Here is a 13,173-nt window from a genome sequence, read left to right on the forward strand (position 1 = left end):
ATACGAAAATAGGATCGTTAGATAGATCTCGAAAAGTTATGCGAAATGGGCTGCTCGAACGTGTCATTCGGATACCAGAGTGAGAAGATATCATCAGCTTTGTTTGAAGGGCAAGTTAGTCATTTTGCAGCTTAGCCGACTTGGGATACCCTTATCTAGCTGAGTGTGTGGTTTAGCAAATCTCTTTAGTCTTATCCTAGTCGAGTAGATAAACTCGATTTCATTTCTTTTCTTATTCATTCTTCATCTTCTTTCTTATCTTTCTTCTTCTTCTGTTTCTTTCTTTCTCTATTCTTCTCTGTGGAGAATCTGTGAGTCATGCAAGTGGATTCATTGATAGGAAATCGATTGATAAAGATGTTTGAATGATAAAGGAGATGATATGGTTGTCAATTATGAAGAAAAACGATTAGGGTTTCTGAAATTCATTGAAGATGTGAATTGAGATGATTAAGAAGAAATTAATGGGTGGGTTTTTATGAACTTGAAGTGAAGAGGAAGATTATGATGCAAATTTAAAGATCCAGTTACTAAGAAGACGAATTGGAATCCAGTTCTCGATTTACAGTGAAGAAAAGGTAATTTAGGGTTTCGTTGTTTTGATTTAGTCTTATTTGAAATTGGATAATAGTTGATGATTCTTAGATGGGTCTGTTTAGATTGATGTTGAATCAGTTATATGGAGTTTATTTCAGTTCAATTGCGAATTTGAGATTTACAGACGTTAGTAATGAAGATGATGTTGTTAGAACCGGAGTTTGCAGATGGTGAATTCTCAGTAAGAACATGTATGAGTTTTAAATCAGAATGAGATGTAATGGAATTGAAGTCTGTTGGTATTGTGAATGTATGGTTTAGATGAATGTGTGTGTGTAAGATTTCCAACTGAGCTACAAGTTGCTTTGATGTTGTTAAAGTTACAAGGAATTGTTGAATATTGAATTGAGTTTAAGGCAGGTGGTATGATGTGCAGTATGTCTTGCTCAACTAATAAAGAGAATTAGATGAATGATATAGGGTAGTGTGCGTAACTGTTGCAGATTGAAGTTGTATTATGGCTCATATATGCATCTGTGGTTATATAGAGAATGTCGAGTTAGTATTGCAGCTGTGAGAGTTATATGAATGGGTAATATGCTAGGGATGACTGTTAAGGATTCACAATTGTGGTTGAATGTGCTGAGTTGCGAATAAGCTGAACTGGTGATGATTATAAAGTTGCAGTTACTGTTAGCTGTAGAAGCTTGGAACTGCTGAATTGCCGGTAGGCTTAAATTGTTGTTGTATTTGTATTTTGATCTTGAAATTTATTTAGAATAAATGAATGTTTTACTTCTGTTTTGATATCAAGGAATTGGTGTAAGAAATGTAGTTTCCACAGGAATTAGACCTATTAGTCATCCCAGTCAGTTTAGCTGACTCAATTTGTTTAGCTGACTCAGTGTGACTGACTGAGTTAACTCAGTGACTAGGCCTTAACAGACTTGACTCGGTGAACCTTGACTGTGTTGGTCTCTTTGACCATTGACCCTGGACGTTGACTATTAGTTGACATGTGAGTGTTAGTATGACCGTTAGAGACCGTTAGTTGACCAGTTGGTCCAGGCTTTAGGTTAATGGGCCTGTTTATATAATTTGGGCTTAAGACTAGCTAGTTATCTTATGTTGGTGTCTTGGACCCTTATGGTCTGACTTAACCTGTGATTTCATCTACAAGTTGTAGAATTCATGAGACTTAGATAATGGGTTATAGAACCAACCTATTTAACTTAGTAAACCTTAATTATGTTAAAGATAGAGAATGAAAAGGTGTAAAGTGATAAACGGACATAGAACCATTAGATAGACCTGTATGATTTTCTTGTGTGAGCCATTTGGCTATGTTCTTAGACTTGTTGTGTGATTAACAGTTAGTTATTATCAAAGATCGATTCAAAGGATGAACCAGTGGATCGTGGATCTTGAGGTAGGCGTGGCTTGTCATCAAAAGAGGTGGGAATATCTTTGACTCTTTTGTGATTATTGTTGTTTTCTTTTACCAAAGTTTATGTTTAACAAATTCATGCATTGTCTGGTTGTGCTTTCCCTGCATTGTTTAACTTTGTTTCACGAAAGTTCGACTATTTCTTTTAATCTTTCCATTGCTTGGAAAGGAATTGTAATGCTTTGTTTGTCTTTATGAATTGTTTGGGAAACGAGAATTTCCATCTGTGGTATATAAGATACTGCTCCTTCATTTATATCTACATGAATTCGAGCTTTTATGCAATCACTAGCTGCGGGACGAGTCACCATATAGCTATCTAGGTGCGGGATGAGTCACCATTATTATATATTGTTTGGAAGGAGTTAGTTCCTTATACATGATTGTTAACCTATGTGAAATTGATTGCGCTTTAACGTTTAGGGAAAACATGAATTGTTTTCAAATCATTTTCAATGATTACATGAAAGTTAAATGTTAATTCCTGAGGGGCACCCCTTTTAGGGATGTTGTGCTCACCCATTACCACTTTTAGTTTCAGAGACGGATGTGAATTTCGCAGTGAAAGCTTCGAGGAGTTGAGTCCGTTAGTTGGTTGACTTTTACTATATTTATTATATTACATGTTGTATTTGTAAACCAAATGACTATTGTATATGTATCATTTGAGAGGAGTTCTTGTATATATATATATTTCTGAGTTTTACTATCTTGCTACAGATCGTTGAGTCTCACTATGATCAGGCAAGATAGATAAAAACCGCAAAGTTTCTTCGTCTCAGACTTTGTGATTCCACAACTATATTTGAAAACGTGGGGGTACCAAAATACACCACCAATTTTTTCTTAGGCAACCTGTATGGACAAACTTAAATATAATTTTGTTGCACTTAAGACATGCATCAGATAATGGCTTAACGGGTACATATGCATTGTTGGTGGAATCAATTAGTCTTGTTGCAGCAAGAATTCATCAGTTAGTCGTGTTAACAGCTGAATTGATGTCGTGTAACAGATATATGAGCTAAATGAATGAACTATATGATAGGGTATGAATTGAAATTAGATGAGCCCGAAGCAGGCCGGAAACTAGCTAAAAATATGGAAAACTCAGCTGGAATCGTTTCCCGGCGAGTCTACTTAGTGATCCAACTCAACTCAACCAATTCAGCCGAGTAAGATCGAGTTAGAACAGCTGACTTGATGACCGACTTATACCTTAACCCCTTTGACTAACGGTTTACCATTATTTTTAACAACTGGCTGTTAGTTTGAAAGGTGACTGGCAAGCAGAACTCCGTTGACTCTTTGGCTGGATTCCAGAGTACCGGGGATTTTTCAGCGACCCAAATTTTGCACATAATTTCCTAATGAGTATTTTTGACTCATGGGTTTGCTGAACTTGGCTTGGTCATAGATTTTGGATGAAAGTGAAAATTAAAGGAATTTGACTTGGATTTGGAAATTAGAGAACAAGTCTTGTTTTGGGAAATGCATTCTATTATTAGGTGGATTTACAACTAAACTGAAGGATATAAAAAGGGAGAAACTTCTATGAGTTTCACACATCAACTTTGAGGAGGAGTTAAAAATACAAGGATTGGAAGAAGAAGCGAGTATCCAAAATCTTTTAAATAGTTTATTTTCATCTTGATTTCAACATGAGTAGCTAACTTTTCTTATTGATTTAAGGTTGAATTCCTAAGGCAAAATGCCGTAATGTTAATTTTTTACAGGTCATGTATGTGTATCTCTTGAGCAGAGATTTAAAACTAGCCAAAAATCATTCAATTTAGATATTGAATGCGAAAGTTACGCTCAAAACAATATTTTGTTTGAATCCGTGTTTGGATTGGTCCTAGCCTTAGGATAGATCCTAGATTTGATAAATGGTCCTGGGATCGATTCTGATCCTCATGAGTAAGTAGAAAACTATTTTACTCATAACTTCTTCGTCTGAAATCAGAATGTCCTTAATCTTTCTTTGTTGACTTCCTCTTCTCATTTCATACAAGTTTGAGGTGATTTAAATACTTGATTGTTTGTAAATTTTTCTGGTGTATTACGATTGAGTTCGTAGGATAGACTGTAGTGGTTCAATCCTATATGTACCCTTGTTTTTTCTCATGGTTAGTGAATTTTATGTGTAGTATCATATCCTAATAATTACTATATCAAGAACAAAATTGTGATGTTTTATTTCATGTGTGAGTCGCATATATTGATATTTAATTATGTTTCAGTAAGTGAATATTTTGGTACATATATTTAATTACAAGACCTCAAACTCAAAAATCATTGTCTGATAAAAAGTTTCCAACTAAAAAGAACAATATCAGTCGAAAGACAGATATCTAATTAGAGCACCAGAAGAGAATAATAGTAATGTTTGATAAAATGAATTATTTCCTTGTTAGTCTTCCACATCCTTCCGAAAGCAATTTTATTTTGTTTCCTACAAAAAATCCAACAAGCGACATAATACAAAAGTCTTCAAATGTCTTTGTTTTTTCCGACATCTTGTTATTCTGAATAGAGCCCAGAAACGCCGACTTACTTTCAACACTAATAAGAGATAAAACATAGGCCTTATTTAAAAATAATGTTTTAGATTGTATTCGATGTAGTTAATGTCGGCCGTGTTAGCCAATAAGATAGGAATATATTTTCTATCGTCCTTTCACAAGGACGGCATGCAAAATATCATTGATACACATATATTCTACTTATATTGGTCGTACCGAAGAGATAATATCGATCACCATATCGTCCGATAATACTAATACGAATATAAATGTATTTAGGTGCCTCGCACCTTGCGATACGAGTCTGATACATGATAGTATCTATTTTGATTGCATTTCATAAAAATGTTGAAAGTATTGAGAAACCTTTTGTTCTATGGATATTAAAGAAGCTGTTATTGAGCAAAAAATCATCCATATCAATATGATGGTCCACATCTTATGGACCAAAAAGTGTCGCCATGGCAAGTGAAAGCCACATCTTTATGAAGTCTATATGATATTCCATAAAATTTGAGGAGTCTCTAACGTATATTACATCGGGTCACTTAGTGACATTACGGAAATCTTTTTTCATTTTTTAATATATCAAAAACATAAAGATGCATATATATGGGTCCCTAATTATGAATATTTTCCTCTCATTTGGTCACTTGTTTATGACAATATTTTAATTTTTTGAACTTAGGAAATATTATCTTAACCATTTATATCATTTTCGAGATAGTAAATCATACAAAGCTATTGGTCGGTAACCTAGCCATAAACTGGGTTCCAATTCCTTTCTGAAATATTTTTTTTTAATATATTCAATAATAATATATTTATAGGTTTCCGGTCATGGATGTTTATCAATATTTTTATAATGGGATAAATATCCACAAAGCCACGGTAATTCATATTTACATGGATTCTCTTTGAATTAGGGAAAGCATTTACATAGGAATGAGTTGGAACAAAGGCATCATCGTCTCAACACAATACTCCTTCTCCTATCCATACAGATGTTTGGTTCAACTTCAAATATCATTTGGGGATATCACCTTGCGTGTTAGACATTCTTTTCTTTTTAGTTTTCCTTTTGTGTTGTCATTCTACGCAAAAGAATGAGATCAAACATGAAAGATTTTTCATTGGTCCAATCTAAAGACTAAGATAGATACCTTGCATGACCATCTCACTTCCCATAATGCTTTGCTTTTTTCTTAACATGCATAGAATCTATGTAACCTACCTAATGCAGAAGAAATCATTGGTTTTAAGAGTTGTAGATATTTTGAATGAACTGAAAAAGATAACACCTAAATCCTAATGCTATTTGCCTACTTCTTTAAATGGTGCATTAGAGACCTAACTAAAACTAGTCTAGGTTTAGGGCGGCCTGTCTTAATTTGCCAAATGTAACATCTGAACCTTGACTGGGTTAGATTTGATATTTGACTATTTGTTAGATGAAATAAACGTGCGACTTGAACTTTTTCTCTTTTTCTTTCGAAACCAGACAAATGCACTAAAATGTTTACACTAAATTCATACACCACCACCTGCTGATTACTCACCGGTTTACAGGTGATTTTCGTGTGAGATATACCAATTTCATGAGTTTATCATCCCTAAATTTACGGTATAAACGGATGTAAACATGGTGGTGTGGGATTTGGTGTAAAATTTTGAAGTGTAAATAATAACCTCATATATATGAATTTCTTTTTGACATAAAATAACAAATTTTATATAAAAATAGTTCTAAGTCACTAAAATAGTGACAAAAAAACTAGAAATGGATCAATGAATCACCGCATTCCAAATACAAATAAGAATAGAAAGGGAAAAAATGAGAAATATTTATAAACAAAGCAAATAATTAAACAAAAAGTATTTTGATGCAGTTATCAATTGCTTAATATGTTTAGAACGATTATTATAAAGCCTATTGTTTCGCACCCTCCAAACAGTCTACCAGGCTGCAAAAGGAAATAAGCTCCGGATTTTCTTTAATCTATTAGCTCCCATTCCGGCAAATTCATCTTCGCGTCACTGGCTAAAGCTCAGTTAACTCCAAATAGATATTCGAAGTGACTTTCCCTTGTTATTATTTCGGTACGGTGCTTGCATTTTCCTTGTATTAGAGCAGGAATACGGACTTGCAGAGCCGGGCCTGAGGGCGTGCAGGCTGTGCGAACGCACAGGGCCCGTCTCTACCAAGGGCCTTTTTTTCACAGCCCAGTAGCCAGTATTCTCATTGGGTATTCAAAAAAAAAAAAAAAAAAAACTCTTAATGAAAAGCTCGAACACATGACATCTAGGTGTTGCAAAATCGTTTCATCCACCAAGCTATCATTTTCTTGATGAATTTCATCCACCAAGTTATCATTTTCTTGACGAATTCTATCCACCAAGCTATCATTTTCTTTAGACCAAACACATAGTTACATCTTCAACAAAAAGAGAAAAGGTGTTGCTTAATCGATTCATCCAATCATTTTCTTGATGCTTTAGTTCAGACACATAATTATTTAGACCTTAGTGTAACCCATGCCTATATTGCTCTGGCGTATTCTTAATCTGATCGGCGGACATCAACAAAAAATAAATAATACTCCTTCCGCTTTTCAAATAGAGATGCATAAAAATATGTGTTACCGACATACCGTCCCTATTTAGTATAAGTTTTCCTTTAGTACCCTAATATCTATAAGTTTGCAAATTAAATACAAATTATTAATATGGTTACAAAATGTTCAACATTATAAAAGGCCCGGCAAAAAAATTCGCACAGGGCCTTTCTAGCCGCAGGATCGGCTCTGCGGACTTGCTACATGTTAGTGATGTGCTTGCGGGGACGCGCCCATGTAGGCGTCAGATAAGCATCTGACATGGACATTGGGTGAAGCCAGGTTTTGAAAAAAGGGTAGGCAAGTCGCCAATATAAAAAGCTAGCTCTCCGTCTAAGATGTGGTCGAGCCATATACATTTTGTATGTAGTCCGTCTTTAATTTTTGACGTGTATTTAACTTTAAAAAAATCTGCCTCATCTCATCCTGTTAAATGATTTATTTTAAAGAAAAATTAGGAAGTTAACAAATAAATATAGATAAAAAGGGTGAGGTAACAAAACTGTGTTGGACATAAAAATTCTATTTATAGATGTGTCAGCATATAAAAGTGGGTCAAAACAGTGAAGTATGTGGTCCGACCACATTATGGCCGCGGCGGTAAACTAGCTTCGCCACATATAGCTCTAAAATAGAAGTGTTCGAGTGCTAGTCATTCTTGCTCTTTCGAATCAATGACACAAGTGCTCTAATGTTATCTTAAGCATCTGACATACATTCATTTAAAGCTTTTTTTGCTGCAAAATCGCATAATGAACTGGTGTTTAACGGCAATACTGAATTTTTCCTGATTTTTTGTATCATAGCTTGCATGACGATGTAACGTAGAGAACCCTACCCAGATATTGTAAGGCTTTAGCTTTCCAGGATTGAAGTACCTAGACGTAGTTTTAGGGATCACTCTACGCAGTAAAATAATCGGAAATGATTGATTGATGGAAAGAAGAAAAAAAAAACTAAAGAATACACTGTGTGAAAGGGGTGGTGGAGCCCACTCATCCCCTTCTCAGTATTGGGTTCCTAGATCTCTCTCGGTGCAATTTTCGATACTCATTTTCTCTCGGTCTAGCAATGTAACTCGTTATAGGGGCGGCATGGTTTATTAGAGGGGCGGCATTTTAATAGGACAAAAAGGGTCATTAAATGATCATTTAAGGTGTCCCTTATAAAAAAAATACTGAAAATGACAAATTAACCCTCATAATTGATAACCTAGTTTTGTGATGATAATCAAGTTTAGTGTTAATGATTAATTTCACTTATATTAACTCAAAATCAAAACCAAAATCAGATTTTTAGAGTTAAAAAAAAGTTTAGAGGAGAAGGTCAATCTCAATCAATTGAAGAAATTAACCAACAAAATGAAAAACCAGGACCTGAAAATGATCGGGTATACTTCTAAATTAGTCCCAACTAGCCTTTTGTTGCTCAAAGTTACCTAAAATACGTAAAAAAAAATTCAATTTTTTTACATTTTCAGAGCTAATTACGGTTGGAATTGTGCTCATAACCAACCGTAAATCGAAGTTACGGTTCGTAAAAGATGAACTACCAACCGGTAACTGGTTCAATTTGAAGAAAACTCAATCGTAAAACCAGTTACGGTTAGTAATTAAATGTTCGATACGAACCGTAACTCAGTTACGGTTGGTAACTAAATACTCGATACCAACCGTAACTGAGTTACGGTTCGTAACAAAATGCTCGATACCAACTGAAACTGAGTTACGGTTCGTAAACTAAAATGGTTACCAACCGTAACTGAAGAAAATTCTCAGATATAAGAACATACGGTTGATAATTGAACTATTACCAACCGTAACAACATCAAAATATCCAGTTACGGTTCGTAATTGAGTTAAAATCAACCGTAACTCACATAAACCCAGAAATTTCAATTTCAAATTCAATTTTCATCTAAAACCCTAATTTTCGATAGAAATTAAACTTAAATCGAACAAAATAAACCAAATCGTAACTGGATTTCAAAACATACCTCATATAAGTCATTACACTACACTTGATTAATTTTCGAATCGTCGATTAATCGAAGACGATGAAATTTTGAGTTTTAATGGAGGTTACGGTTGATGGGAGGAGGAGAAGAGAAGAAGAAAGAAAACAAATTTTCAATTTAGCTTTATTTAGGTTAAAAAATGGAGAAGGTAATCTAATTAATTTACACCCCTGTAGAACATCTCCTAACCAATTAGACGAACGTTACGATGCCGCCCCTGTAACATACCTTCGGTAAAACATAAAAAAGAAAGAAAATAAAAAGTGGGTGTGGATAGAATTATCAACGGATCGTACAAAATGGGATATGGGTGATACCCAATTGCCCATACACATTTGGTAGCATTTTTATTTCTCTTTTTTGTTAGATTTCATTTGGATTCTGTTGGGAAAATAAAATAAACAAACAAACAAGCCAACCAAAGATGATTTTTTTAAGATTTTGAAACACCACCACCATACCCCATGACATTAACTGAACCTTTCTAAAACAACAAAACAATCTTTGGCATGAAAAGGTATGTTGTTATTTGAAGGGATTGAACAACAAAGTAACAACACCACCTTTACAATTTATTCTTCATGCTTTCCAGCACATTTCAAAGTTTTCAATCAAACCCAAACCCAAACCCTTGTTGGATTCTACAATCTTCTTCTTCATCCTCCTCCTCCTCATTGCCCCAAAACAACAAGATTCTTGCTTTCTTTCTAGGTCTTCTGAAAATTTGTCCTTTTCTTATTAGAGTTTTTTTTGGGGCATCTTTTTTTGTTTCCTTGAGACATGGGATTTCCTCATACAACCCTTCTCTTGAGATAACAAAACGCAAAACCCACTTTTCAACTCTCCTCATTTCATCATACTTTACTCTTTTTGGTTCTCAATTACATTGAGTGTCAGGAACAAAAAAACATAAACTTTTCTGAGAAAACCCATGTCTGAATCATAAGAAATTTCATAGATTTTTTTTTTGATTTCTTGGGTTTGGAGATGGGATGTGTCCAGGGCAAGTGCTGTTACTGCTGTAGCTGGTACCCAAAATCATCTGATGGTGATGCCCAAGAGTTAAGTAATGGTGGTGGGGTTGGCGATAATCAGAGATATATACTCACAGAGAGGTCAAGAGAGATTGCTTCTGTCCCTTCACATAACTTCAAATTAGAGTATTCGGTTCTGACACATAGAGGGTATTATCCAGACTCACCTGACAAAGCCAACCAGGATAGTTTCTGCATCAAAACTGATATTCAAGGTAACCCAAATCTTCATTTCTTTGGTGTTTTTGATGGGCATGGTCAGTATGGTACTGAGTGTTCTAATTTTGTTAGAGATAGACTTGTTGAGATATTGTCAAATGATCCTATGCTGTCAGTGGATCCTATCAAAGCGTATAACATTGCATTTGAGAGAACCAATACTGAACTTCATGAGAGTGAGATAGATGATACAATGAGTGGTACCACTGCGATTACTGTACTTGTTAAGGGAGATACTCTTTTTATTGCAAATGTGGGGGACTCTAGGGCTGTCATTGCTGTTAGGAGTGGGAGTCGTGTTGTTGCGGAGGACCTTTCGATTGATCAGACACCGTTTAGAAATGATGAGTATGAGAGAGTGAAACTATGTGGTGCAAGGGTTTTGACAGTGGATCAGGTGGAAGGGATAACTGATCCTAGTATTCAGAGTTGGGGGGATGAAGAGAATGATGGTGGCGATCCACCTAGGTTGTGGGTGCAGGATGGCTTGTATCCTGGAACTGCCTTTTCGAGGAGTCTGGGAGATAGTACAGCTGAGAAGATAGGTGTAATTGCTGATCCTGAGATTTCTATGGTGAAGCTTACACCAAATCATATGTTCTTTGTGATTGCAAGTGATGGGGTCTTTGAGTTCCTCTCGAGCCAAGCAGTTGTCAATGCGGTAAGAAACAAAGAATTTGAGATCATTTTATTAGAGATAAGTGAGTTTGAGTATTGCTCATTATAATATTGTCCATATGTTATGTGTCTCTACACATTTCTGACTCTTACCGTCATTAACTGTGAATGTATGTCAAACGTTGTTTAGTTTGTTTGCTGAAGACATTAGTTTTTAATTATCGTCATGTTCATGAACCTTGTACTCCATAAACACCTCTAGGCAGAGAAGTAGAAAAATTGAAATTACAATGCCGCCTTTCTAATTGCACTAATTCTACAGTTTCTCATGTAGGTGATAAGATATACAGATCCGCGGGATGCATGTGCTGCTATCACAGGAGAATCGTACAGGCTATGGTTAGAGCATGAAAATCGCACAGACGATATAACGATCATTGTTGTGCACATCAAAGACCTAAGTAATGTATGCGCCTAACACCTTCTTCCTGTTTTTCGAGTTGTGTACCATAATAGGGTGGAATATGCATCTTATCATGGGTGGAAGACTTGTTTTGGTATATTTCTTTAGGAAGATGTCCTCTCCTTTATAGTGACCCAAGAATGGTTTTTTTTATTGTCTGTGTAGGGTTAGTTTTTGTCATTGAAGTTCCCTAAAGTTTGAGCTGGGGGAACCACCTTGAAACATGCCTTGCATGGGTAGTTTTGCAACTGACTTACAAGCTGGCACTGACCCAATCAAAATGGCTTTATTATTGTCTGTGTAGGGTCAGTTTTTTCATACAAGTGTTCCCCAAACTTTTAGGTGGAGAAACCACCTTGAAACATGCCTTACATGGGTGATTTGCAATTGTCTTACAGAACACTGTAAAAGCAGTTTGATAATACTCTCATATTATTCATTAACATTTTCTAGATGAAGATTCTTTAGCCTTGTAATATCTTGAAGCAGTAGTCTTATGGGATAACAATTACTGAGTTGTAGTATTTTTTGGCCCACGAAATATAATTGCTTCTGTCTTAAACCGTTTGTTATACATTTATTCATCCATCTTATTGTATGTGCTTCCTTGCATGTTCTCTATTCTTTACCAAATCTTTTTCTGTGATTTCAGCAATTAGGTGTTGGTGCTACAACTAATGGAACATATGGAATGAATACGGATCTTGTTCCAATATTGACTGGGAAAGGGTCTGCGGATACATCTGTTTCTTACCATACATTAAGGAGTAACTTATCTGAAACACAGCCTTGTCTATATACTACTCCTGTGGAAAGAAGTCCAGCATGTGTTGTTCCATCTCCAACCCACTTTGGATCTTCAAATACGGTTAGTTGTTACTTGTTCTTTTTCTGTTTCCTTCTTTTTGGCTTTACTAGATTCGTTCCCTCCAACTTACTGGGGTTCCCTTTTCCATCTTCTGCCAGTGATCTTGGTAGATCGAATACATAAGCTACCTCATGTTGATCTCTTTGGTATAATTCAAAAAGGTATGGCACTCTTCGGACACTGTTGAATTATAGTCGCAAGATTTTTGTAGCCTTTTGCCTTTTCCCATGTTACTCAGCTGACACTCACATGTTGCTGATCAGGCAGATCACTAGAAAGAGCTTATTGATGGATGCAGGGTGAAGGGATTTGCGCTGTGCTGAAAATAAGATAGCCATGCCATCATCTATACAGATATCTGACCATTGCTAAATGGAAACCAAAGAGACACTAGCACATAGATTGACTCGATTAGTACACTGTGCACCTGGCTTTTTACGGAGGAGGGAATACTAAAGATGTGATGTGAGGAAATACTAAATGGATGCAAGATTCGCACGAAGAACTTGAGCTCTATAATAAAAAAGTGAAACGGGATTTATATGATGGGTTTACTTTTGCTAGTTTTATAGATAGTGTTGGCAATCCTGTTAAAACTGGTTGTCTCTTGTAAAGCTGACTTTTTTTTCTTCATGTTTTTACCACTCATAATGTCGAAAATTAATCTAAGTTGTTTTCTTTTATTCTCTTGACATTGTGTGTAATGATTATTGAATTCGGCTTTTCTCTCAGAATGAAAAATTTCATGTACAAAGGATAAGAGGACTACAAGAGAGACCTTCATTGCTATTCTTTCTCTTCAATTTACAGCAGTGTTGAAAGTATTGTTG

At 35.5% G+C, this 13,173-nt stretch overlaps 1 protein-coding gene and 1 long non-coding RNA gene across 3 annotated transcripts; both read left to right on the forward strand.

The window, feature by feature from the left end:
• Positions 1–247: 247 nt before the first annotated feature.
• On the forward strand, positions 248–2,762 carry LOC113336948. The gene is made up of 3 exons (XR_003354062.1): positions 248–1,264; positions 1,911–1,992; positions 2,520–2,762. It is a non-coding gene; the product is annotated as an uncharacterized LOC113336948 (long non-coding RNA).
• Positions 2,763–9,524: 6,762 nt separating this feature from the next.
• On the forward strand, positions 9,525–13,035 carry LOC113336836 (probable protein phosphatase 2C 35). Of its 2 annotated transcripts, none has more exons than XM_026582514.1 (5): positions 9,525–11,055; positions 11,347–11,478; positions 12,128–12,343; positions 12,442–12,504; positions 12,611–13,035. In XM_026582514.1, the coding sequence occupies exons 1-4, from the start codon at positions 10,129–10,131 to the stop codon at positions 12,442–12,444; spliced, it is 1,278 nt and encodes a 425-aa protein (XP_026438299.1). In that variant the 5' UTR covers positions 9,525–10,128; the 3' UTR covers positions 12,445–12,504; positions 12,611–13,035. The 2 variants fall into 2 exon arrangements, with proteins under 2 accessions (XP_026438299.1, XP_026438298.1); XM_026582513.1 differs by having other exon boundaries at positions 9,526–11,055; positions 12,607–13,035.
• Positions 13,036–13,173: the final 138 nt, after the last annotated feature.

This window comes from Papaver somniferum, unplaced genomic scaffold (assembly GCF_003573695.1).
Source record: "Papaver somniferum cultivar HN1 unplaced genomic scaffold, ASM357369v1 unplaced-scaffold_154, whole genome shotgun sequence".
Taxonomy (NCBI): domain Eukaryota; kingdom Viridiplantae; phylum Streptophyta; class Magnoliopsida; order Ranunculales; family Papaveraceae; genus Papaver; species Papaver somniferum.